Source organism: Scyliorhinus torazame, chromosome X (genome assembly GCF_047496885.1).
Source record: "Scyliorhinus torazame isolate Kashiwa2021f chromosome X, sScyTor2.1, whole genome shotgun sequence".
Lineage (NCBI taxonomy): Eukaryota > Metazoa > Chordata > Chondrichthyes > Carcharhiniformes > Scyliorhinidae > Scyliorhinus > Scyliorhinus torazame.
Window position 1 is genome coordinate 39,503,271 of NC_092738.1, and position 25,532 is coordinate 39,528,802.

Genomic DNA, 25,532 nt, shown 5'->3' on the forward strand with positions numbered 1-25,532 from the left:
ACCAGAGGGGGCGGCGAGGGAGAGCGGGCACCAGAGGGGGCGGCGAGGGAGAGCGGGCACCAGAGGGGGCGGCGAGGGAGAGCGGGCACCAGAGGGGGCGGCGAGGGAGAGCGGGCACCAGAGGGGGCGGCGAGGGAGAGCGGGCACCAGAGGGGGCGGCGAGGGAGAGCGGGCACCAGAGGGGGCGGCGAGGGAGAGCGGGCACCAGAGGGGGCGGCGAGGGAGAGCGGGCACCAGAGGGGGCGGCGAGGGAGAGCGGGCACCAGAGGGGGCGGCGAGGGAGAGCGGGCACCAGAGGGGGCGGCGAGGGAGAGCGGGCACCAGAGGGGGCGGCGAGGGAGAGCGGGCACCAGAGGGGGCGGCGAGGGAGAGCGGGCACCAGAGGGGGCGGCGAGGGAGAGCGGGCACCAGAGGGGGCGGCGAGGGAGAGCGGGCACCAGAGGGGGCGGCGAGGGAGAGCGGGCACCAGAGGGGGCGGCGAGGGAGAGCGGGCACCAGAGGGGGCGGCGAGGGAGAGCGGGCACCAGAGGGGGCGGCGAGGGAGAGCGGGCACCAGAGGGGGCGGCGAGGGAGAGCGGGCACCAGAGGGGGCGGCGAGGGAGAGCGGGCACCAGAGGGGGCGGCGAGGGAGAGCGGGCACCAGAGGGGGCGGCGAGGGAGAGCGGGCGGCGAGGGAGAGCGGGCGGCGAGGGAGAGCGGGCACCAGAGGGGGCGGCGAGGGAGAGCGGGCACCAGAGGGGGTGGCGAGGGAGAGTGGGCACCAGAGAGGGCGGCGAGGGAGACCGGGCACCAGAGGGGGCGGCGAGGGAGAGTGGGCACCAGAGGGGGCGCTGAGGGAGACCGGGCACCAGAGGGGGCGGCGAGGGAGAACGGGCACCAGAGGGGGCGGCGAGGGAGAGCGGGCGGCGAGGGAGAGCGGGCACCAGAGGGGGCGGCGAGGGAGAGCGGGCACCAGAGGGGGCGGCGAGGGAGAGTGGGCACCAGAGGGGGCGGCGAGGGAGAGTGGGCACCAGAGGGGGCGGCGAGGGAGAGTGGGCACCAGAGGGGGCGGCGAGGGAGAGTGGGCACCAGAGGGGGCGGCGAGGGAGAGTGGGCACCAGAGGGGGCGGCGAGGGAGACCGGGCACCAGAGGGGGCGGCGAGGGAGAGCGGGCACCAGAGGGGGCGGCGAGGGAGAGCGGGCACCAGAGGGGGCGGCGAGGGAGAGCGGGCACCAGAGGGGGCTGCGAGGGAGAGCGGGCACCAGAGGGGGCGGCGAGGGAGAGCGGGCACCAGTGGGGGCGGCGAGGGAGAGCGGGCACCAGAGGGGGCGGCGAGGGAGAGTGGGCGGCGAGGGAGAGCGGGCATCAGAGGGGGTGGCGAGGGAGAGCGGGCATCAGAGGGGGCGGCGAGGGAGAGCGGGCACCAGAGGGGGCGGCGAGGGAGAGCGGGCACTAGAGGGGGCAAGAATGAATGATTTTGCAAAAGTCACTTGAAATCAGACAACATCAGGCTGGTTCCAACAAGGCAACTAAACATTTCTATTATAAAATGATTCACTTAGTTGACAACGTGTAGATCGATTGACTGATAATTTACAGTCTTCTTCCACCATTTCAATCAGTGCTTCCTGCAGCCTTGCGACAGAAACCCCGTGGCACAAGGTGAACTGCAGACCCAAGCTTTGTTTAAAACATTTGTGTCTTCGCCTTTAGGTTTCCTTCTCCAGTGTCTCCACAACAGCGGGAAGAGGCTGAAAAGATAATCACATGGTGACTGAGCATTTTGAAAATGTTGGAAGGTTGCATATACAAAATAATTAATTTAATGTTATCAATTCATGATTTCCAATGAAGGGGCAATTTAGCGTGGCCAAGCCACCTACCCTGCACATCTTTGGGTTGTGGGGGCGAAACCCACGCAGACACTGGGAGAATGAGCAAACTCCACACGGACAGTGACCCAGGATCGAACCCGGGTGCTCAGCGCCGTAGTCCCAGTGCTAACCACCGTGCCGCCCATGTCATAAGGTTGCATGACACAGAGGTGGCACCTCGATTTTTCAGTACTCCGATTCTAGAGTGGTCGTAGTGCGCCCAGGCATGACTGTACGTACACACACAGCATCTTGCCAATGATCTCTGCCAGTACTGTCTGCAACAGGACCGTGCCCAGCACCACACATCAATTGAAACAAGTGATGGCCAACTCCAGCCAGTGAGTGGGCCACGAGTGACCCTCCTTCATCTCAATGGGCCACAAGATTGAAATCAGGATTGTTCACTAACCGTCACCCCATGAATAAGATTAAATACATTTAATACACGGCGGATATTTCCTAACGAGTTATAGAAAATGCTTCATCATTTATATATTAATAGAACGCTCAGCAACTTCAAATGGTGAAAACAATAGAAATATTTCCACTTTGGACACAGAGCACGGCTCTCACACTCAATGTTGTGAGCAATCGGCACACACCTCACTTCACTTGTCCTCGCTTTACGTGTGAATCACTTCAGTCACACCGGCAGGAAAAACACTACCCAGACAGAAATCAGCGGAATGTGGCGACCCTGCGCGGGGGCAACGGTCAACAAAATGTCTCGTGGGCCCCACTCAGAACCCAGATGGGCCGCATGGGGCCCACCATAGGTCTGCACCAATGAGACTCTGATACGGTGAAGACTATTCTACTGAGTTCGAAGACCTTGTGCAGATGGAGCAGGTGGAACCCAAACCAGTGCAGACACGATGGGCCGAATGGCCTGTTTCTGTGCCGCACACTTTAGATGATTCGATGTCCTTGAGGGAAGGAAATCTGCCGTCCTTGCCTCATCTGCTCTACATGCAACTCCAGACCTACAGAAATGCGGTTGGCTCTTAACTCATCACCGCTTGGTCAAGGGCAATTAGGGTTGGGCAACATATGTTGCCCTTGCCGGTGACACTCGCATAACATTTTTTTTTTTTTTTTTTTTTTTTTTAAACTCCGGTCTTGCGTTTCCACTGTGCAAGGAACTGGCAAAAATCAAACTGGGGTTTGAAAGAGGAGAGAGCAAATTGGCCAGACCTTTCACCCAAAGTTCACTAAACTATCAACCCTGATACTCACAGGCTGGAGTTGGAGACCAGACAGCTCTTTCACTTCAGACATCATACCTGAAACAAAACACCGAGGTTAGAATAATGAACCTATATCACCGCAAATCTTGCTGCGGGCATATACTGAACGACACAGCACACAACGGACTCGATACCTCGATTAAGGATCCCACCTGCCTTTTAATCACCGTAACATCTTCCACCGCCTTTGCTCGGGTCTCTGTCTCTCTCTCTCTTGCACTCCCTGGAGTTCATATTGCCTCACCCGTCAAAATGGAACATGACACACTCCTCTGCGCTCAATTTGACCTGCCAGCCGTCTGCCCATTTCACCAATCAAACAGATGGCCCTAGTGGGGTGGGAGGCGAGAGAATGGCGAGGGGAAAATGGGTCAATGGAAGGAATAAAAATAAAATAAAAATGGGATGAAGGTGGAGGAGAGAGTTCACAGTCTGAAGGTGTTGAACTCAATGTAAGTCCGGCAGGCTGTAGCGTTCCTAATACGGAAGAGGAGTTGCTGTTCCTCCAGTTTGCGTTGGGCTTCACTGGAACGTTGCAGCAGGCCTGTGGGCAGGCTTTTCGCACTGCCGCATCACTGGAGAATCGGCGAATCAGAGGCGGGGCCTTGCTCAGGCTTTGCCAACTGCGCCTACAACCAGGCGTCCACTTCCGGCACAGAATTACCAGGCTTGCTCTCATGCAGTGCTTAGGTGGCAGCGCGAGAGACAAGGTCAGCAGTAGCGGGAAAAGGGCACGCAAGTTCAACTTCCTCATCCTGCATGCTGCTAACTCTGTGAAGAATCCATCCCGACACTCCTCGTGCTGCTCTTCAACTTGTGCCATTTGAATATGCGAGAATGGATGGTATTTAAAAAAAATACTTTTGGGGCATAGTGATATTCTGTACATATTGTGTGTGTGTATAAATGATTTAACCAAGCTAGGGAGATGTTAATGGAGTCAGCTTGCCTGACGAATTGAGAGTTGAAAAGAAATAGAGGTGCTAAATGCACGCATTGGTAATGAAACTACAATCATTCAGTACAATTTCAACGGGTGTAAGGAACTTTTACAACTTGTAAAGCTTTCTTTTTTCCAATAAATTTACCCAATTCATTTTTCCCAATTAAAGGGCAATTTAGCGTGGCCAATCCACCTAACCTGCACATCTTTGGGTTGTGGGGGCGAAACCCACGCAAACACGGGGAGAATGTGCAAACTCCACACGGACAGTGACTCAGAGCCGGGATCGAACCTGGGACCTCGGCGCCGTGAGGCAGCAGTGCTAACCCACAGTGACACCGTGCTGCCCTTGTAAAGCTTTCTTCACTAAACAAGGGATGGTTATCACATTTAATGTGGCCCGAAAGCCATAGGAAACATGATTTTCAAAAGATATTTTGGAAATGTTGAGTTTAAACTACTGACAAAAATGGAATTGAAGATGAAAGGAAATAAGGTATTTTAGAGTTACTGTGGAGAACTGAGGAGTTGGCTGTGTGAGGAAGACTTCTTGGAAACAGCTCGGGGCTCGGAGAAGGTAGTTTGAATCATCCATCCAGTCAAGCCAGAAAAAGGCTGGGTTGCAAAAAACAGCCTTTATTGGATTTCCACAGCAGAGTGGAAGCGAGTTTGAGAGGTCACGTGGTAAATAAAGCAAGAGAAGATTAGCTGTGGGCAACATTTTCTGGATTTTGATATTAAAACACCGTCAAGGGAAGGTTGCTTCGAAGGTATTTGCTTGAGGGTCTGACCAAGTAGAGAGTCTTTTGGGTGGGAATGCTTTGTCAGACTATTTTTCACTGTGTAACTTTAATCTTGTGTGCTCTAGTTTATTTTCTTCTTGTTCATACACAACAAAAGGCATGGACAAGGGCTTCAGCAGAAGGAGAGCTCAGACAGGTGTGTTACAGAGGCTGGACATAGGCAATCTTGGCAGTGGAGTGCGCATGCAGTTGGAAGATCATCTCGGGGTCAAACCAGACAGGAAAGTTGAGAATTAAGAGTTTGATTCAGTCTCACAACAGTGTTAGACAATACAGTAATCACCCCCCCCCCCCCCCTCCCCCGTCATCCCCAGCGACTGCCCACATTAGCCGACTCTCCTCTCCCCCTTACCAACTCTCCAGGGACGAACAAATGGAATGGATCCAAGACGCCCACTCGAGGAAAGCTGCTCCGGAAAGGACTTGGGAGCTCTCACCCCAGCTGTAATGTTGTGGTTGTTTTCATACGCTGAAACACAACTAGAGAGGGGGCAACAATGAAATTCCTGCTGCTCCAGAGGCTACGGCTTTTAGCTTCAACACAACATTCAAATTCCAGTTGAAACAAACATGGTGAATTTTTGCGGGAAGGGGGAAGTTACTGTTGGCAATTGGGACACACACACTGCCTGAATTTAGCATTCCCCTTCTGGGCTAGGTACAGCATGGGGTTGAGACAGAGTCAAAGAGGAAGATAGCAAAGGACTGGTCAGGTGGGTGGAACAGGAGCAAATAGAGTTCAATCCGGTGAAATGTGAGGTCATGTATTTGGGCAATGTTAACAAGGAACTGGGAATCCACAATAAATGGTAGGATAGGGAGAAGTGTCGAGGAACAGAGGGATCTTGGAGTGCAAGTCCACAGATCCCTGGGTAGGATACTGGCCAATGTCTCCACACACAGGTTATTCGTGATTCTGGACAGGTGGAAAAGGTGATTATGAAGACCGGATACTGATTCCACCCACCTGACCAGTCCTTTGATATCTTCCTGCAGTCTGCAGCTTTCTTCCTCATTGCCAACCACACGGCTAATTATTGTATCATCTGTAAACCTCTTAACCATATCCTCTACATTCAAGACCAAATTGACATAGACTGTAAAGTTCTTGTCGGATAGCCTGATTTATACAAGAACACTTGTAGCTAAAGCTATAAATGATTTATTAACATTAACTGTGGGTCAAATATATACTAAACAACAGATGAAAAACAGTATGAACATCACAAGCAACCTCTCTCTCAGCTCCCTAAGTCAGTCTGAGGTCACCTGACTCTAACATTCACTTATATACTAATGAGACTCCTAGTGGTCAGTCGGTGAATTACAACACAACCATGATATCACTACAGAGACCACAAAAAGCCAGGGATCTCACACTGAGCCCCGTGGCCCCCCTTTGGAAACAGCCGTCCAGTCACACAAACACCCATCCATCTTTCCCCTTTTACTTCCTGTCTCGGAGTCATTTCTGGATCCAATTTTCCACTTTCCCTTGGATCTCATGGGTTTTTAATTTTGTGACCAGTCTGCCTTGGGGACTATCAAAAGCCTTGCTGAAGGCAGCACGGTGGTGCATTGGTTAGCACTGCTGCCTCACAGTGCCGAGGTCCCAGGTTTGATCCCGGCTCTGGGCCACTGGCCTTGTGGAGATTGCACATTCTCCCCGTGTCGGCGTGTGTTTCACCCCCACAACCCAAAGATGTGCAAGGTAGGTGGATTGAACAAAGAACAAAGAAAAGTACAGCACAGGAACAGGCCCTTCGGCCCTCCAAGCCCGTGCCGACCATGCTGCCCGACTAAACTACAATCTTCTACACTTCCGGGGTCCGTATCCCTCTATTCCCATCCTATTCCTGTATTTATCAAGGTGCCCCTTAAATGTCACTATCGTCCCTGCTTCCACCACCTCCTCCGGTAGTGAGTTCCAGGCACCCACTACCCTCGGTGTAAAAAACTTGCCTCGTACATCTACTCTAAACCTTGCCCCTCGCACCTTAAACCTATGCCCCCTAGTAATTGACCCCTCTACCCTGGGGAAAAGCCTCTGACTATCCACTCTGTCTATGCCCCTCATAATTTTGTAGACCTCTATCAGGTCGCCCCTCAACCTCCGTCGCTGAACACGCTAAATTGCCCCTTAATTGGAAAAAGTGAATTGGGTACTTTAAATTTATAGGGGGAAAAAAAGCCTTGCTGAAATCCATGTCGATTAAATCTCTCGGCAGAGACGATTGGAAAGTGATGGTCAGAGCTTCCACACACAAGCATGCAATGCTTTCCTTGCATACCTCAGCAGCCCAGGATACGTTTAGTCCAGGACTGGCGATTCAACCACGGGGAGTTGTTTGGTCAGTGTGAGTTTAGGTTTGCAGCAATCAGGTCCAATACCGTTACTTATTTCACGATCTGCCGAATTGGGAAATTTCTCGGTGAACGCTCGGTGGCTGCTGAACGCTGGGTTTAAAATGCGGAGTGCCAGAACAGGACAGACACAGCAGCAGGTCAGACACACACTTGCAGCCACAGATAATCCTGAAGGATAGTTACCTGGCCTTGAGGCAGTTTTTGTTCAGATTGGTGTAGCCGTAGATGAAAGTTCCCGGTGATTCATCTTCATCTGCAGATCAGCAGCAAAATAAGGAGCAAAGAGGTTAGCAAGAAAATCCAAAGTGCAGTGAATTGTGTGAAGATTCAAACTTCCTGTACCTTCTTGTACGGTAGCTTATCACCAGGGCACACAGGCCAGAACAAAGTGACTCATTTAAAGGGTAAAGCAGAAACGTCCTGATCTGCGGGCACCCGATGTGGAGAGGGGCGGGGGGGGGACTTCTTCATGAACCTGCTCCTGGGCCTGGCCAAACGTGCCATAAACAGGTCCAGGCAGTGGCTAACCGATGGGGTCATCCGCCTCGACTATCTGCCCCTCTACTGCAGCTATATCCACGCCCGGGTCTCCCTGGAGAGGGAGCACGCGGTGCCCACCAACACCGTCGAGGCCTTCGAGCCCCGATGGGTAAACCACAAACCTAGAACAATGCTCTGGAGTTCCAAGTTCAAATCCCAGTACGGTAGATGGTTCAATTTAACTGTGAATTCTGAAAGAAACCTTCTGTGGCAGGCAAGGTTCACCTTATTATTTTGCGGTTCCTCCTGTGGCCTAGTGGTCACAGAACTGGTAAACGAACGTGGAGCGACTCTCTGGGGTTCCAGGTTCGAATCCCACAGTTGATGGTCAAATTTGAATTGTATCAAATATTTATACTTACAACAGTTAAAAGTCGTGCCCGTTATTGATAAAGATCAAAATAGACACAATTAGCTGTTTATTAACCTGTTTTAAGGACAGGATTGAATGGCAGCATCAGCAAGGGGAGCTCAGCATTCGAGATAACTCTGGCCACCAAACTCAAAAGGTTTAACCTACTGGAGAATTTCAGTGAACAACAGTTCCTGTCCACGATGTGTGGAATTTTTTCCCATTTTCCACCCCCGCCTCTCAATGTGGCTGCACCTAATCAAGTTTGGATACCTCAAGTGGACAATTGTCAGATGTAACTCCCCCACTGCCTTTCTCCTCCCCACTCCTACTCTTACTCCCCTCCGCTTGCCTGACTCCTCAATCGTCCTCCTCCCTCCCAGCCCTCTTACTGCTCCCCCTCCTTCCCTCCCCCCCCCCACAGCTCCACTACCACCCTCCTCCTCCGCCCCACCTCTTCCGCCTCTCTTGCTCCTCCACTCCTCTTCCTTCCATGTCTCAACGCTCTTCTCCCTCCTGCCCGCCCTCATTTCCTCCTCCTCTCTTCCGTAAACCCACACTCTCTCTTGGCTTCACTCCCATAATCCCCCCTTTCCCCCTCGTCAGAGGGGTAGCTGGTGTAGCTGTGGGGCCCAGCATGAATGGTCACAAAAGGGACAGTCAATGGGCGCATTTAACCGACACAATGGCACAGACAAGAGGTTCACAGGAGGGGTCGCTGAGGCCTCAACCAGTTTGAGTTCGGGGAGGGAGGTGCACATGAGATAGTCCATGTGGGGGGGGGGGGGGAAGAGACATTCAAAAGAAATTAACACAGCAGCAAATAAATCCGATACTGACCTTTCTCCCAGTCTTCCTCAAGTGGAGGGCACTGCCAAGTACTTTGAGGAATGTCACAGGGTTTTCGCTGAGCTCCACTCACTGCGGAGTAAGGCAGACAATTTACTGGCAAGTACAATGCAAAAACTGTGAAGATTATCGTCACACAATCTTCAAGAGCTGCTTCACCTTCACATTACTTATGGCTGCTGTATCACTGGGGTGGGGCCGGGATGAATATTAGGCTGCAAGAAGTTAGCTCGCCTCACACAGGACGGCGATAAACAGCCTCAATCTCCTCAATCAGCCAGGGTTCCCTGTTCCCAACCGCAAAGCAGCTACGTCAGCTGGAAATGGTGAATTTTGGCTTCCTTTCATGGTTGAATCGCATCCTGCAACCTGGGTGAAACATTGGGAGGTCAGCTTTGCCCATTGCACCGGCTGCAGGGAGAGGCAACAATGCAGGAGCCATCATTTGGGGCAATGTCCTGGTCCACACATACCTGGCAGTCTGCTTCATTTACACCCAATAACCTGGCAGTCAAACGTTTCAGGTCAATGAATTTCCATCAGAACCCAAAACCAGGGCTTGCCAAACTGTGACCCCCAGCGGGGTCGCGAGACACGATTTTGGGCTTGTGACCTCGGGGACACCCATGGCGTGGTGTGGAGCTCCAAGCCTGAGTGCTAACAAGCTGGTGAGGTCCAGTTAAGTCTTTGCGTTTTGTTTGCTATTGGTGGCTGCGGCCTACTGGCGTTCTCTGTAAGGTCTGACTTCTGCTGCCAAAAAAGCCCGTATGGAGGTAGGTGCTTGTCCTGTCCCCCCACCGTCCAACACCGCTCAACAGCTCTAATACCCCCCACCCCCCCCAGAAAACAACTCTGGAGTCACACAAAGTCTGAGGCATTAAAATGGGCATTTAAAATCGTTGAGCTTTCTTTCCTGGCCGCTCGGAATCGTCCATGTTCCAAGGTGCTGAGAACACGGGCCTCAGCTGATCCTGTGAGGTAGCCTGACGTTCGTTTATACCCGTGCCACAAGCCAGCCAAAGGTGGCAGCTGTGCCAGGTTGTCCATCGAGAGACAGAGCCTCAGGTCATTGTGGAGCAGAGCGGAGCAGAACCTGCTGAGCACTTCCAGCAGGGCGAGCAGAGATGTCACACTCTGTCCCATAGCCAAGGTTTTCTTCACACCTTCTGTGAAGTGCCCAGGGGCATTTTTATTCCTTTAAAAGGTGCAGAATACTGATTTCAGCTGGTAACATGAAGTTTGGTAGTAGAGGCTGTAGTGATATGCATCACTGTATATACACAAGGGGTTAAGGTAAATACACTGCAACTAAGTAACCACTAGAGGGAGCACCAGAGATGTATAGATACATCGACAAACAGGAAGTCAGCTCTCTTCACAGGAACGGCAGCTGGTGAGCAGGACACAGACAGGCAGCTCAGATGTAACATAGTATAAGCGCTGGAGAGAGAACGAACTCACAATAAAGCATCTACTTCAACTGTAAAACTACGAGCTTTATTCAGACACAAGGAATAATACAGAGGCAACATTGCAGGCAGAGCTGTGAGGAGGGTATTGGTCATTCCGCTCACACTGCTGGAGCAGGAGTGTGATAAATGTGTGAAGGGCAGTCAGAGCTGAGGTCTGAACTGATTCCTGGTCACAAGGTGGTTCCACACGATGCAGACACAGCCTCTACATGGCTGGTGACCCGAGGGAGAAACATGTTCCTCTGATCAAGCAAAAGTGGTTAGCACTGCTGCCTCACAGAGGGAGCAGTCAACACACGTCCCCCCCCCCCCGCCCGAGAGATAAGGCCAACACACGCCCCTCCCCCACGCCCCCCCCCCCCCGAGAGAGAAGGTCAACACATGCCCCTCCCCACCCCCGAGAGATAAGGCCAACACATGTCCCCCCCACACCCCCCCCCCCCCGAGAGAGAAGGCCAACACATGCCCCTCCCCACCCCCGAGAGATAAGGCCAACACACGCCCCTCCCCCACGCCCCCCCCCCCCGAGAGAGAAGGCCAACACATGCCCCTCCCCACCCCCGAGAGATAAGGCCAACACATGCCCCCCCCACACCCCCCCCCCCCCCGAGAGAGAAGGCCAACACATGCCCCTCCCCAACACCGCCACCCCCCCTCCCCCGAGAGATAAGGCCAACACACGCCCCCCCCCCCCCCCCCCCAGAGAGAGAGAGAGAGAGCGGGCCAGCACAAGTACCCCCCTCCCCCTACAACAGAGAGAATGGGCCAACACCCCCCCCGCCAGAGAGAGCAGGTCAACACATGCGCGCGCGCCCCCCCCCCCCCCACCACCCCGAGGAAAGCATGCTTTCTTACCAAAATCCTCCTCAATAAGCTTCTTGTCAGCACAGATGGTGATGTGGTGCTTCATTTCAGCTTTCGGAATCCGATGTCTTGCATTAAAAGGACAGGACTCTAAATTCCGAGCTTTATCCGGAAAATTCTGACGGTAAAGTCAAAGCAGGAAGAGCATTTTCAATTCGGCATCATCGCCATACATTCTTGAAAACCTGGTTTCCAGATACAGTTCCCGCCCTCAAACTTTTCTTGGTGGGTCACAATTGTCTCAAAATCGACAAATTCAAATAGTAAAACTATTTATAATGAAAATCTCAAATATCAAATCAAAGCTCATTTGAATGATTCAAATGACACAATGTTCTGTCACAAGAATCTCAGCCTCCATTTTTCACAAATTCCCAAATTAAGCTCTAAATTAATAAAAATACATAAGAATGAGGAGGAGACGGCCACTCGGCCCCTCGAGTCTGCTATCCCATTCAATATGATCACAGCTGATCTGATTGTAACCTCAACCCCACATTCCTGCTGACCCCCCCAATAACCTTTCACCCCACTTGTGAATCAAGAATCTAACTGGCTCGGCCTTCAAAGTGTTCAAAGATTCTGCTTCTGCGGCGTTTTGAGGACGAGAGTCCCAGAGACTCACCCCCTCTGAGAGAAAACATTTCTCCCCATCTCCGTTTGAAATGACAACCCTTATTTTTAAACAGTGACCCCGAGTTCTAGATTCTCCCACAAGAGGAAACATCCTCTCCACACCCACCCTGTCAACACCCCTCAGGGTGTTAAAGGTTCCAATCAAGTCGCCTCTTACTCTTCAAAACTCCAGTGGATACAAACCCAACCTCTCCAACCTTCCATTCCAAGCATTAGCCTGGTAAATCACCTTTGAACAGCTTCTAATGCATTTACATCCTTCCTTAAATAATATTACGATCCCAGACCAGGCCCCAACAGTTGCTAGGATACCGGACAGAAACCCCAATATTTAATTTAATTTGTAAGACTGTGAGGAAGGACACTTTGCTCTTGGAGCAACTCCACGCACAAGTAAGGATATGGTATATTAAAACAAACTTTATTCACACAGTATTAAACTAACTTCAACATCACACAAGAAATAGCTTAAGAATACAATGCTTAACAAAATAAAACACTAACTCCTAACTGCTATCCTTTTATCTCCAATCAAGCAAAAACTCATCTCAGGTCAAAATCCACTTTTAAATACAGTTGGCAAACACAGGAATACTTGCTGTAGAGAATGTCTTGGAGAAAATGCTGAGTGCGAGTGAGAGAGAGAGATCCTTCAGCAAAACAGCCTGTGTCAAACTACTTAACGTCCCAGCATTTGGCAAAAAGCTCCTGCTCTGTTCTCAGCATGATCCAAAACTGAAACTCAACACCTGACTGCTTCAGCCCTAGCTCCTCCCATTAACTACATTATCTCTATCCCACTATTGGTTGTGGTCATTTTACTAAGGTGAACCACAATGTCTCTAATTATCTACTCCCCGGGGAATCTTCTTTTGATAAACAAAATTCCATTCGCCCTATTCCGGGAAACAATATGCATGTTTGGAAGGAATGATGATCTCACTTTACGATGCTTAATTGCACCTCTGTAGCCAAAGTGTCGGTCTTCCTATTAAACCAGGGTATTTAAGAACATTACTGCAGCAGATACATATAACATAATATATACATGAAATTCATCTCAATAAGGAGACCAATACTGTTCACAATACTCCAGATGTGGCCTCATTAGTGCCCTGTACAACTGAAACATAACCTCCCTATTGCTGACATACATTTTACAGTAACATAATTAGGTTTAACCCAGGTTTTTACTTCAAGCTTCCAGTTCAGGAGCCTGGGCTTCTGCCCAGACCAGAAATTCTGTTAAAAGGCAGATCCTGCGGGCTGCAAGTGTAATTGTTCAGACGCATTCATAGCAATTAAGCAGTTGAATTCTAGAATCTGACAGAAGTACTGCCACAAAATCTACTTGGCTGTTATACAAAATGATTTGAAGAAATACCAGGTTGCAAAGTTCAAAAGTCGGGTGAAGACCCGGGAGCGGGATTTTCTGGGGCCTGCAGGAGCAGGCTGTCAGGAGGGAAAAACAGGGCGACGTGCCCACTACCTCCCTGCCACTATGGCATTTCACTGGTGGTGGGGGAAGGTGGAGGATGGTATCATTATGGTGGCATAATGGGGATGTCGCTGGACGAGCTATCCAGAGGCCCCAGGCTAATTCTCTGGGGACAGGGTTCCAAATCCCACTGCGGCAGCTGGTGGAACTTAAATTAATAAAATCTGGAATATAACGTTCGTGGTGACCATGGCAACTACCTTCGATTGTTATAAAAACTCATCTGGTTCATTAATAGAGAAGGAAATCTTCCATCCTTATCCTGGTCTGGCCTACATCTTGAACTGGTGTCCCCTTGTGACAGTTTCTCCTTATCCACCCTGTCCATGACCCTCATAATCTAATCCAGAGAAAACAGCCCAAGCCTATCCACCCTCTCTTCATAACTGAAATGTTCCGGGCAGCACGGTGGCACAGTGGATAGCACTGCAGCCTCAGGGCGCCGAGGTCCCGGGTTCGATCCCGGCTCTGGGTCACTGTCCGTGTGGAGTTTGCACATTCTCCCAGTGTCTGCGTGGGTTTCACCCCCACAACCCAAAGATGTGCAGGGTAGGTGGATTGGCCACGCTAAATTGCCCCTTAATTGGAAAAATAGTAATTGATACTCTAAATCTATTTTAAAAATAACTTAAAATGTTCCACCCCAGGCACCATCCTGGTGAATCTCCTCTGCACCCCCTCCAGTGCACTCACATCCTTCCTATAATGTGGCGACCAGAATTGCACACAGTGCTCCAGCTGTGGCCTCACCAAAGTTCTAAACGACTCCAACACAACCTCCCTGCTTTTGTAATCTATGCCTCGATTGATAAGGGCAAGTGTCCCATATGCCTTTTTCACCTCCCTATTAACCTGCCCTCTGCGTTCAGCGATCTCTGGACAAACACACCAAGGTCCCTTTGTTCCTCGGAACTTCCCAGTGTCAGGCCGTTCACTGAGTACTTCCTTGTCACATCCCTCCTTCCAAAACACTTTCCAGGGTTAAATTCCATCAGCCACTTATCTGCCCATTTGACCATCCCGGCTGATCGTAATCAACTATTTTCTGATAGGTAAAAAAGGCTATTTTAATGTAAATATTAAGACCCAGTTTTAATACCCATTTTGAAACAAGGATTTCAGTACTCATAACCTTAGGTCATGACAGAACGCATAACTTCAACAGAAGCACAAAAGCCTGACACATGTATAAACTAATTGTAGATTAAAACAACATTTCTACTGACAAAATGAACAAACTATTGTTCTGATGAACAGATTTTCAAAGTTAAGAAATTAGCTGTACCAGTAATCAGATCAAGGTCAAAGCAAGCACCATAGCAACATGAAGGCACCATTGTTCATAATGTGGATAAAAGCAAAGTCAGCAGAAAACCAGTAGAAACCAGTCTTGATAAAAGCACAGAATCGCATTCCATAACATACACAAATATTCAAACATGAAACATTCAGAACTTATGTTGCACATTGAGGATTGACAGTTAACCATCGAATCAAATGTCTTTGATTATAACCCAAACCAATTCGGACGTCTTAGAGGTGCAGACAGATGGCTTTAGACTGATAAAATTTTCTTTAAACATGCTTTGCGCAGCCATCTTTATCCAGGATCTTTCTATACTTTGACCTAACTATTCGCTATCTTTATTTTCATATTTTCACTTTTCCACTCTAACTCTTGAAGTAAATGCAAGCTGTTTTGCTGTAAGCAAGAAACCATTTCTGTATTATTTTGAAAGTTAAATCGTTTATAAGTTACTTCTCTTTAAGTCCTTTTGCTAGCAGGATTTTATTGAGAATAGATTTAGGTTTCTCTCAATTGTAATCAAACAGAGGCAATAAAGATTCTTGTTCGCATCCGAGAAGTTTAACTCAAATTTCTACTGAGTTTTAGTGTTGCAAGACTTCACTAGATCCACATGGTAGATCTCTTCACCGTCTATATCTTCCTGCAACCCAAGACTCTCAACCTCACTGTTAACCACCCGCCCAATCTTTGTGTCATCCGCAAACTTACTGATCCCACCCCCCACATAGTCATCTTAGTCATTCATATAAATGACAAACAATAGGGGCCCAGCACGGATCCCTGTGATACCCCACTGGTCACTGGCTTCCAGTCACTAACACAGCCGTCTGTCATCACCCTCTGTCTCCTACAGCTCAGCCAGCTTTGAATCCACCTTATTAAGTTCCCCTGTATCCCATGTGCATTTTCCTTCTTTAAGTCTCCCATGTGGGACCTTGCCAAATGCTTTGCCGAAATCCATATAAACTACATCAACTGCACTTCCCTCATCTACCTGGTCATATCTTCAAAAAATTCAATCAAATTTGTTCGGCCTGACCTCCCTCTGACAAAGCCATGCTGACTATTCTTGATCAAACCTCGTCTCTCCAAGTGGAGATAGATTCTCTCCTTCAGAATTTTCTCCAATAGTTTCCCTCCCACTGACGTGGGACTCACTGGTCTGTAGTTCCCTGGCTTATCTCTCCAACCTTTCTTAAAGAGTGGGACCACATTAGCTGTTCTCCAGTCCTGACACCTTCCCTGAGGTCACAGAGGAATTAAAAATTTGGATCATAGCCCATGCAATCTCCTCCCTCACCTCCCACAGCATCCTAGGACACAAGTCATCCGGACCTGGAGATTTGTCCACTTTGAAGCCTGCCAACACGTCCAATCCCTTGTCACTCCCTTTGATCATTTGCTCAAGAACCTCACAGTCTCTCTCCCCGAGTTCCATACCTACCTCCTCATTCTCTTGGGTGAAGACATATGTGAAGTATTCATTCAACACCCTATCCAATGTCCTCTGGCTCCACCCACAGATTTTCCCCTTGGTCCCTAATTGGCCCCACACTTTTCTTCCCATTGATAGACTAATAGAATATCTTGGGATTTTTCCCTACTTTTACCAGCCAGAGCTTCCTCATATCCCCTCTTTGCTCTCCTAATTGCTTTCTTAAGCTCTATCCTGTACTTTCTGTACTCCACGAACGCCTCTGTTGATGAACTCCCCTTGTACTTGCTAAAAGCCTCTCTTTACCTTCTAATTGTATTCTGAATGTCTCAATATCACATTCCATGTGTCAATCCTCACCCTTTTAAAAAAAAAAATATATATATGTTTATTAAGAATTTTCAACAACATTTTCAACCATACAAACCCCCCCCCCTCTGGTAACAAAAAGAAAAGTCACATAGCAAGACATTAACATGTCAAATCAACATAACACAGAACTTTGTGCATTGGATTCCTCCCGCACAGATCAACTTTCCCGAACATTTATGTATTTTCTTGCTCAAGTGCCCCCAGGAAAACCCCCCTTCCCCGTCCACCCTTCTTCCACCCCCCCCCCCCCCCCCCCCCCCGAAAGAGATGTCCCCCCCCTCCCATCCCCCCCTGGGTTGCTGCTGCTGACCGAACTTCCTCTAACGCTCCGCGAGATAGTCTAGGAACGGTTGCCACCGCCTGAGGAACCCCTGCACAGACCCTCTCAAGGCAAACTTTATCCTCTCCAACTTGATAAACACTGCCATATCATTTATCCAGGCCTCCAGGCTGGGGGGCTTCGCCTCCTTCCACATTAGCAAGATCCTTCGCCGGGCTACTAGGGACGCAAAGGCCAGAATGCCGGCCTCTTTCGCCTCCTGCACTCCCGGCTCGTCCACTACTCCAAATATTGCTAGCCCCCAGCTTGGCTTGACCCGGACTTTCACCACCCGAGATATTGCTCCCGCCACTCCTCTCCAGAACCCCTCCAGTGCCGGGCATGACCAAAACATATGGACATGGTTCGCCGGACTCCCTGAGCACCTTCCACATCTGTCCTCTACCCCAAAGAACCTACTCAACCTCGCCCCCGTCATATGCGCTCTGTGGACCACCTTAAATTGTATCAGGCTGAGCCTGGCACACGAGGAAGAAGAATTAACCCTACTTAGGGCATCACCCCACAGCCCCTCCTCAATCTCCTCCCCCACCTCCTCCTCCCATTTATCCTTCAGCTCCTCTACCAAAGCCTCCCCCTCTTCTTTCATCTCCTGGTATATCGCCGACACCTTGCCCTCCCCGACCCATACGCCCAAAATCACCCTATCCTGAATCCCACGTGCCGGAAGCAGCGGGAATTCCCTGACCTGCCGCCTCACAAACGCCCTCACTTGCATGTACCTGAAAGCGTTTCCCGGGGTAGCCCAAACTTTCCTCCAGCGCCCCTAAGCTCGCAAACGTCCCATCAATGAACAGGTCCCCCATTCTTCCAATCCCTACCCGATGCCAGCTCTGAAATCCCCGTCCATCCTTCCTGGGACAAACCGATGGTTGTCTCTGATTGGGGACCACACCGAGGCTCCCATCGCACCCCTGTGCCGTCTCCACTGCCCCCAGATCTTTAGCGTTGCCGCCACCACCGGACTCGTGGTGTACCTTGTCGGCGAGAGCGGCAGCGGTGCCGTCACCAGCGCCCCCAGGCTCGTTCCTTTGCAGGACACCATTTCCAACCTCTTCCATGCTGCCCCCTCTCCCTCCATCACCAACTTACGGATCATCGCTACGTTGGCTGCCCAATAGTAGCCACCCAGATTCGGCAACGCCAACCCTCCTCTATCTCTGCTACGCTCCAGAAACACCCTCCTTACCCTCGGGGTCTTACTCGCCCACACAACCCATAATGCTCCTGCCTACCCTCTTAAAAAAGGCCTTGGTGATCACAATTGGAAGGCACTGGAATACAAAAAGAAACCTCGGGAGGACCACCATTTTAATCGACTGTACCCTGCCCGCTAGCGAGAGTGGCATCATATCCCATCGTTTGAAGTCCTCCTCCATCTGCTCCACCAGCCGCGTCAAATTAAGTTTGTGCAGGGCCCCCCAGCTCCTAGCTACCTGGATCCCCAAGTATCGAAAGCTCCTTTCCGCCCCCCTCAACGGTAGGTCGTCTATCCCTCTTCCCTGATCCCCCGGATGCACCACAAAGAGCTCACCTTTCCCTACATTGAGCTTATAGCCCGAAAAGTCTCCAAACTCCCTTAGAATCTGCATGACCTCCACCATCCCCTCCACTGGATCCGCCACATACAGCAACAGGTCGTCTGCATATAGCGACACTCTATGCTCCTCTCCCCCTCGAACCACCCCCCTCCATTTCCTGGACTCCCTTAATGCCATGGCCAAAGATTCAATTGCTAATGCAAACAGCAGAGAGGACAGGGGGCACCCCTGCCTCGTCCCTCGATACAGCTGGAAGTACTCCGCCCTCCGCCGATTCGTAACCACACTCGCCACCGGGGCTCTATATAGGAGCTTAACCCAGCTAATAAACCCTCCCCCGAACCCAAACCTCCGCAACACTTCCCAGAGATACTCCCACTCTACTCGGTCAAAGGCCTTCTCCGCGTCCATAGCTGCCACTATCTCCGCCTCTCCCTCCACCGATGACATCATAATCACATTTAGGAGCCTCCGCACATTGGTGTTTAGTTGCCTGCCCTTTACAAATCCCGTCTGGTCCTCGTGAATCACCCCCGGGACACAGTCCTCGATCCTCGTAGCCAGCACTTTTGCCAGCAACTTAGCATCCACGTTAAGGAGCGAAATCGGCCTATACGACCCACATTGCAGAGGGTCCTTATCCCGCTTCAGGATCAAAGAGATCATCGCCTCCGACATTGTCGGGGGCAGGGTCCCCCCTCCCGTCGCCTCATTGAAAGTCCTCACCAGCAACGGGGCTAACAGGTCTACATACTTCCTATAAAACTCCACCGGGAACGCATCCGGCCCCGGGGCCTTCCCTGCCTGCATGCTCCCCAGTCCTCTAATCAGCTCCTCCAACCCAATTGGCGCCCCTAAACCAGCCACCTCCTGCTCCTCCACCCTCGGGAACCTCAGTTGGTCCAAGAATCGCCACATCCCCTCTTTTCCCCCTGGAGGCTGGGACCTATACAGCTCCTCGTAGAAGGCCTTGAATGCCTCATTCACTTTCACCGCACTCCGCACCGTAGTTCCCCTGCCATCCTTGACTCCGCCTATTTCCCTCACTGCCATCCTCATACGGAGCTGATGTGCCAGCATCCGGCTCGCCTTCTCCCCATACTCGTACGTCGCCCCCTGTGCCTTCCTCCACTGTGCCTCTGCCTTCCCTGTGGTCAACAGGTCGAACTCTGTCTGGAGACTTCGCCTCTCCCTGAGTAGTCCCTCATCAGGAGCCTCTGCATATCTCCTGTCCAACCTTAAAATCTCCCCCATTAACCTCACCCTTTCCCTGCCCTCTCTCTTCACCCTGTGAGCCCTGATGGAGATCAACTCTCCCCTGACCACCGCCTTCAGCGCCTCCCATACTACCCCCACCTGCACCTCCCCGTTGTCGTTGGCCTCCAAATACCTTTCAATGCACCCCCGCATCCTCTCGCACACCACCTCATCTGCCAGCAGTCCCACATCCAGACGCCACAGCGGGCATTGGTCCCTCTCCTCCCCCAACTCTAGTTCCACCCAGTGCGGGGCGTGGTCTGAAATGGCTATGGCCGAATACTCCATTCCCTCCACTTTCGGGATCAATGCCCTGCCCAGAACAAAAAAATCTATCCGGGAGTAGGCCTTATGGAATTGGGAGAAAAAAGAAAATTCTCTGGCCAAAGGCCTGGCAAATCTCCACGGATCTACTCCCCCCCATCTGATCTATAAACCCCCTAAGCACCTTGGCCGCAGCCGGCCTCCTCCCCGTCCTAGATCTGGAGCGATCTAATGCTGGGTCCAGCACCGTGTTAAAATCCCCCCCCCATTATCAAGCTTCCTACCTCCAGGTCCGGAATGCACCCCAACATACACTTCATAAATCCAGCATCGTCCCAGTTCGGGGCGTATACATTTACCAATACCACCCACGTCCCCTGCAACCTACCGCTCACCATCACGTATCGACCTCCATTGTCCGCTACTATGTTCTTGGCCTCAAACGACACCCGCTTCCCCACCAGTATTGCCACCCCTCTATTCTTCGCATCCAGCCCAGAATGGAATACCTGTCCTACCCATCCCTTCCTTAACCTGACCGGATCTGCCACCTTCAGATGTGCCTCCTGAAGCATGACCACGTCTGCCTTCAGTCCTCTCAGGCCCCTCACATTCCACGTGATCAGCCCCCCCCCGCACCGACTAGCCATCTCCTGTTTTAGGCCAGTCCCGTGCCCGCGCCTCCCACACCCTCCAGTCCCCTAGACGGGGAACCCCCGCCCCGACCACCTCTTCCATTTTCAGTTCCCCCTCGGCCAATGCAGCAGCAACCCTATTTCCCCCCCCCCCCCCGCCCCGCTAGATCCGGATCTAGCTCTTTCGCTCCCCCATAATACTTCCATAAGTCAGCTGAGTCCTGCTGACCCCGGCTTCCCCCGCCTTCCCGTTGAACCCCCCTCCCCACCCAGTGTGGAAATCCCCCCTCCTCCCTGCACTCCTCCATCCTCCCCCTCCGCCCTTCCCTAACGCGGGAAAAAGCCCGCGTTTTCCTGAGCCAGCCCCGCCCCTGTGGCGCAGCTCCTGTTGCGGCCTTATCCCAATTCCCCCATCCCCGGGCCTCCCCTCCCTCCAGCACCGGCGCCCACATTCCCCACAGTCGCCCCATCAAATCTCTTCCCCCATCCATCGCCCCACCCGTGAAACATTCTTTACGCATAGTTAAAACCCTGTATACAATCTACATCCCCCCCACAACCACAGACCCTCAGTTTGAGTCCAATTTTTCTGTTTGGCGTTTCAAAGTAGTGGTGTCAATCCTGATACGTGACCCACAGTCGCGCTGGCTGCAGCATTCCAAATCTCGCCCTCTTTTTAATGCAGCACCGCCTTGGCCCGGTTGAAGCCAGCTCTCCTCTTTGCCACCTCCGCGCTCCAATCCTGGTAGACTCGGATCACCGCGTTCTCCCATCTACTGCTCCGCTCCTTCTTGGCCCATCTCAGAACACTCTCGCTGTGCGAAGCGATGGAACCTTGCCACTATTGCCCTTGGCGGCTCGTCGGCCTTGGGTCTCCTCGCCAGGACCCGGTGAGCCACTTCCAGCTCCAGGGGGGTTGGAGAGGCCTCCGCACCCATCAGCGAATGGAGCATCGTACTCGCGTACGCCCCGACATCAGCCCCCTCCACTCCTTCGGGGAGACCCAGAATCCGGAGGTTCTTCCTCCTCGACCTGTTCTCCAGGACCTCGAATCTCTCGGCCCACCTCCTGTGTACCGCCTCGTGCGCCTCCATCTTCACCGCCAGGCCCAAGATCTCGTCCTCGTTCTCGTTGGTTTTATCCCTCACCTCCCGGAGCTCTATCTCCTGGGCCTTCTGGGTCTCCTTCAGCCCCTCGATCGCCGTCAGCATTGGCGCCAGCACCTCCTTTTTCAGCTCCTCCACGCAGCGCCTGAGAAACTCCTGCTGATCCGGCCCCCATGCTGCTCGATCTCCGCCCTCCGCCATCTTGTTTTTTTCCCCCTCGTTTCTGCCGCTGCTCCAGAGCCTCTTTTTCCGCCGCTCCACTTCTGGTCCCCTCCATACACGACGGAAGGGGGACCTTGCTCTCACCTTCCCACACGGGAATCGGTCAAAAAATCTCCGTTGGGGCTCCTCTTTCAGAGGGGCCATGCCGACTCAATGGGCCGAATGGCCTCCTTCTCCACTGTTGAGATTCTATGATTCTATCCCCTAATGACCCTTTACCATGCCCTTCCCTCCCTTCTTTACCACCTATCCCTCATCCTCGTTACTGAAGGATACAACGCCTCTGCCTCACTGAATCAAACTTCCTGCTGCTCAGAACTTCCACCGTTCCCAGGCAGACAGGTAGAAGTGGAAGCTGCAGCTGATCAGAGCTGAATCCAGTGGGATATGCATTGTTCTCGTCCCCAATGTGCCTATTAACCTCCGATCAAGGATCAAAAGTTGAATTCATACTTGCAAGTCAAACTCTGGCTGCTCAGGTTATTCTGCTTGGCACAGCAGCGGTCTCAAAGCTGCTGTTGTTTTATTGCAGCCAAGTTCCACTCTAATGAAGGAAGCAATCTGCTCTGTGAACAAGGGCACTTCAATACAAGTGGGAGAGGTGCCGGCTACCAATGTAACTGTGAAAATTAGTGGTCTCCTCAACATTAATTGACACAGCAAACTTGTCCTAACTAGGCATGAGAGAAATGGCTCTCTTATAGTTAAATTAAATAAACTGTTAAATAAGTTAAGAGCCCCCGGTGTTCAAGGCAATATCCTGGCATGGATAGAGGATTAGCTGACTGGCAGAAGGCAGAGAGTGGGGATAAAGGGGTCTTTTTCAGGATGGCAGCCGGTGACTAGTGGTGTGCCTCAGGGGTCTGTGCTGGGACCACAACTTTTCACAATATACATTAATGATCTGGAAGAAGGAACTGAAGGCACTGTTGCTAAGTTTGCAGATGATACAAAGATCTGTAGAGGGACAGGTAGTATTGAGGAAGCAAGGGGGCTGCAGAAGGACTTGGACAGGCTAGGAGAGCGGGCAATGAAGTGGCAGATGGAATACAATGTGGAAAAGTGTGAGGTTATGCACTTTGGAAGGAGGAATTTAGGCATGGACTATTTTATAAATGGGGAAATGCTTCGGAAAGCAGAAGCACAAAGGGGCTTGGGAGTCCTTGTTCACGATTCTCTTAAGGTTAATGTGCAGGTTCAGTCGGCAGTTAGGAAGGCAAATGCAATGTCAGCATTCATGTCGAGAGGGCTAGAATACAAGAGCAGGGATGTACTTCTGAGGCTGTATAAGGCTCTGGTCAGACCCCATTTGGAGTATTGTGAGCAGTTTTGGGCCCCGTATCTAAGGAAGGATGTGCTGGCCTTGGAAATGGTCCAGAGGAGGTTCACAAGAATGATCCCGGGAATGAAGAACTTGTCGTGAGGAGGATGAGAGGGGATCTTATTGAAACTTCCGAGATACTGCGCGGCCTGGATAGAGTGGACGTGGAGAGGATGTTTCCACTTGTGGGAAAAACTAGAAGCAGAGGACACAGCCTCAGACTAAAGGGATGATCCTTTAAAACAGAGATGAGGAGGAATTTCTTCAGCCAGAGGGTGGTGAATCTGTGGAACTCTTTGCCGCAGAAGGCTGTGGAGGCCAAATCACTGAGTGTCTTTAAGACAGAGATGGAGAGGTTCTTGATTAATCTCTTAAAGGCAAAGCACAGTATAAATGGTGCTGAGGAATAAAGGGTTAAGCCGAATGGGAGACGGTCAATTTAAGAGAATTTCGGACTCAGAAAATTGAGAGAATTCTTACGATCCAAAATTCAGAGTTTTGATATCAAAGAACAGGGGCGGGATTCTCCTCCCGCCGCGCCACATTCCTGCCCCGACCCACCAGCGGGATTCTCCGCCCGCCGGTCACATTTCTGCCCCGACCCACCAGCGGGATTCTCCGTTACGCCAGCCGGTCAATGGGGTTTCCCATTGTGAGGCAGCCCCACGCAGTCGGGAAACCCCCGGGCGCCGGCATAACGGAGACTCCCGCCGGCGGAGAATCCCGCCCCGGTTATTTCAAACCATGGGCAGGTTTTGGTGGACCATACCATGAGCATTCTGGATCGCACCAAATCTTGCTCACCCCTGTGCACTGACATGTCTGCACCAGCTGTGGTTTTGATCACACCTCAATATTTAAAATTCTCATCCTTGTTTTCAAATCCCGCTCCCCTCCGCCACCAAAACTCTGGAATCTTCTCCATCCCCACAACCCTCGGAGTTCTGTGCTCCTTGAATTCTGGCCTCTTCCCAATTTTACTTGCTCCTCCATGGCTCTGGCTGCCTAAGGCCTCCGATCTGTAGACCCTGACCGTTCCCTTCCTCCCTCTCTCTCCCCTCCTCAAAGTCTCCTTAAAACCTGTTGGGCAACTGCCCTCATATCACTTCATGGGACTGTGTTGTCGAATTTCTATCCGATTACGCATCCGTGAAGCACATTGGGGCAATTTATATTTCGACGGCACTTCTCGGAAAGTACATTGCTACTTTACGTGAGGGACAATTCCAGGATTACAGCCCTAAATCTGCGGTCTTACCTTCCTGCATTTCACCAGATGGTAGGGAAATCGACAGGCTCGGATATGATGGTTCCTGTCATAGGGACACTGCAGAAGATCATCAGGATCAAGGAAACTCATTCTGAAAATGGCAAAGCACAATTACTGGGGAGGAAATCAGGAAAAAGGGACTGCGTCCTCATGCCGGGATGCAAGCAGCCTCCATACAGTCATCAGACCATCTGAATTCCTGAAAGCCAATACATTCTGATTAATAGCATTCCTCGGTGGTACGTTCAAAAAAATAGTTTGTTCATCAAATAGTTGCCCAGCACAGGATGTGGCCATTCAGCCCATGTCGTGCTGGCCACCAATGGAGCAGTTTGCCTAGTGCCATTCTCCCACCTTTTCCCTGTAGTCCTCTTACTTCTTTTCCCGGTCAGATAATGATCCAATTCCCTTTGGAAAGCCTCGATTGACTCTGCCTCCGCCACACTCTCAGGCCGCACATTCCAGACCCTACCCACTCGCTGTGTGACTCTGCCTCCGCCACACTCTCAGACAGTGCATCCCAGACCCTACCCACTCGCTGTGTGACTCTGCCTCCGCCACACTCTCAGGCCGCACATCCCAGACCCTACCCACTCGCTGTGTGACTCTGCCTCCGCCACACTCTCAGGCTGCACATCCCAGACCCTACCCACTCGCTGTGTGACTCTGCCTCCGCCACACTCTCAGGCCGCACATCCCAGATCCTACCCACTCGCTGTGTGACTCTGCCTCCGCCACACTCTCAGGCCGCACATCCCAGACCCTACCCACTCGCTGCGTCACTCTGCCTCCCCCACACTCTCAGGCCGCACATCCCAGACCCTACCCACTCGCTGTGTGACTCTGCCTCCGCCACACTCTCAGGCTGCACATCCCAGACCCTACCCACTCGCTGTGTGACTCTGCCTCCGCCACACTCTCAGGCTGCACATCCCAGACCCTACCCACTCGCTGTGTGACTGCCTCCGCCACACTCTCAGGCTGCACATCCCAGACCCTACCCACTCGCTGTGTGACTCTGCCTCCGTCACA

The 25,532-nt window shown here is 51.7% G+C and overlaps 1 protein-coding gene across 1 annotated transcript; it reads right to left on the reverse strand.

The window, feature by feature from the left end:
* Positions 1-1,495: 1,495 nt before the first annotated feature.
* Positions 1,496-24,591, reverse strand: LOC140405348 (gametocyte-specific factor 1-like). The gene is made up of 7 exons (XM_072493646.1): positions 24,489-24,591; positions 11,286-11,412; positions 8,950-9,030; positions 7,401-7,470; positions 5,203-5,330; positions 3,094-3,140; positions 1,496-1,731 (listed from the first exon to the last, which is right to left on the reverse strand). Exons 1-7 carry the CDS (start codon positions 24,588-24,590, stop codon positions 1,690-1,692), a joined length of 597 nt encoding a protein of 198 aa, XP_072349747.1. The 5' UTR covers position 24,591; the 3' UTR covers positions 1,496-1,689.
* Positions 24,592-25,532: the final 941 nt, after the last annotated feature.

Excerpts from the sequence above, each read along its gene's own strand:
- LOC140405348 (XM_072493646.1), bottom strand. The coding sequence starts at position 24,590 with ATGAGTTTCCTTGATCCTGATGATCTTCTGCAGTGTCCCTATGACAGG. Across the intron at positions 7,471-8,949 it reads TGAGGAAGACTGGGAGAAAG|ATGAAGATGAATCACCGGGA; the intron begins GTCAGTATCGGA and ends GCTGATCTGCAG. Across the intron at positions 5,331-7,400 it reads AAAAACTGCCTCAAGGCCAG|TTGTGTTTCAGCGTATGAAA; the intron begins GTAACTATCCTT and ends CCCCCTCTCTAG.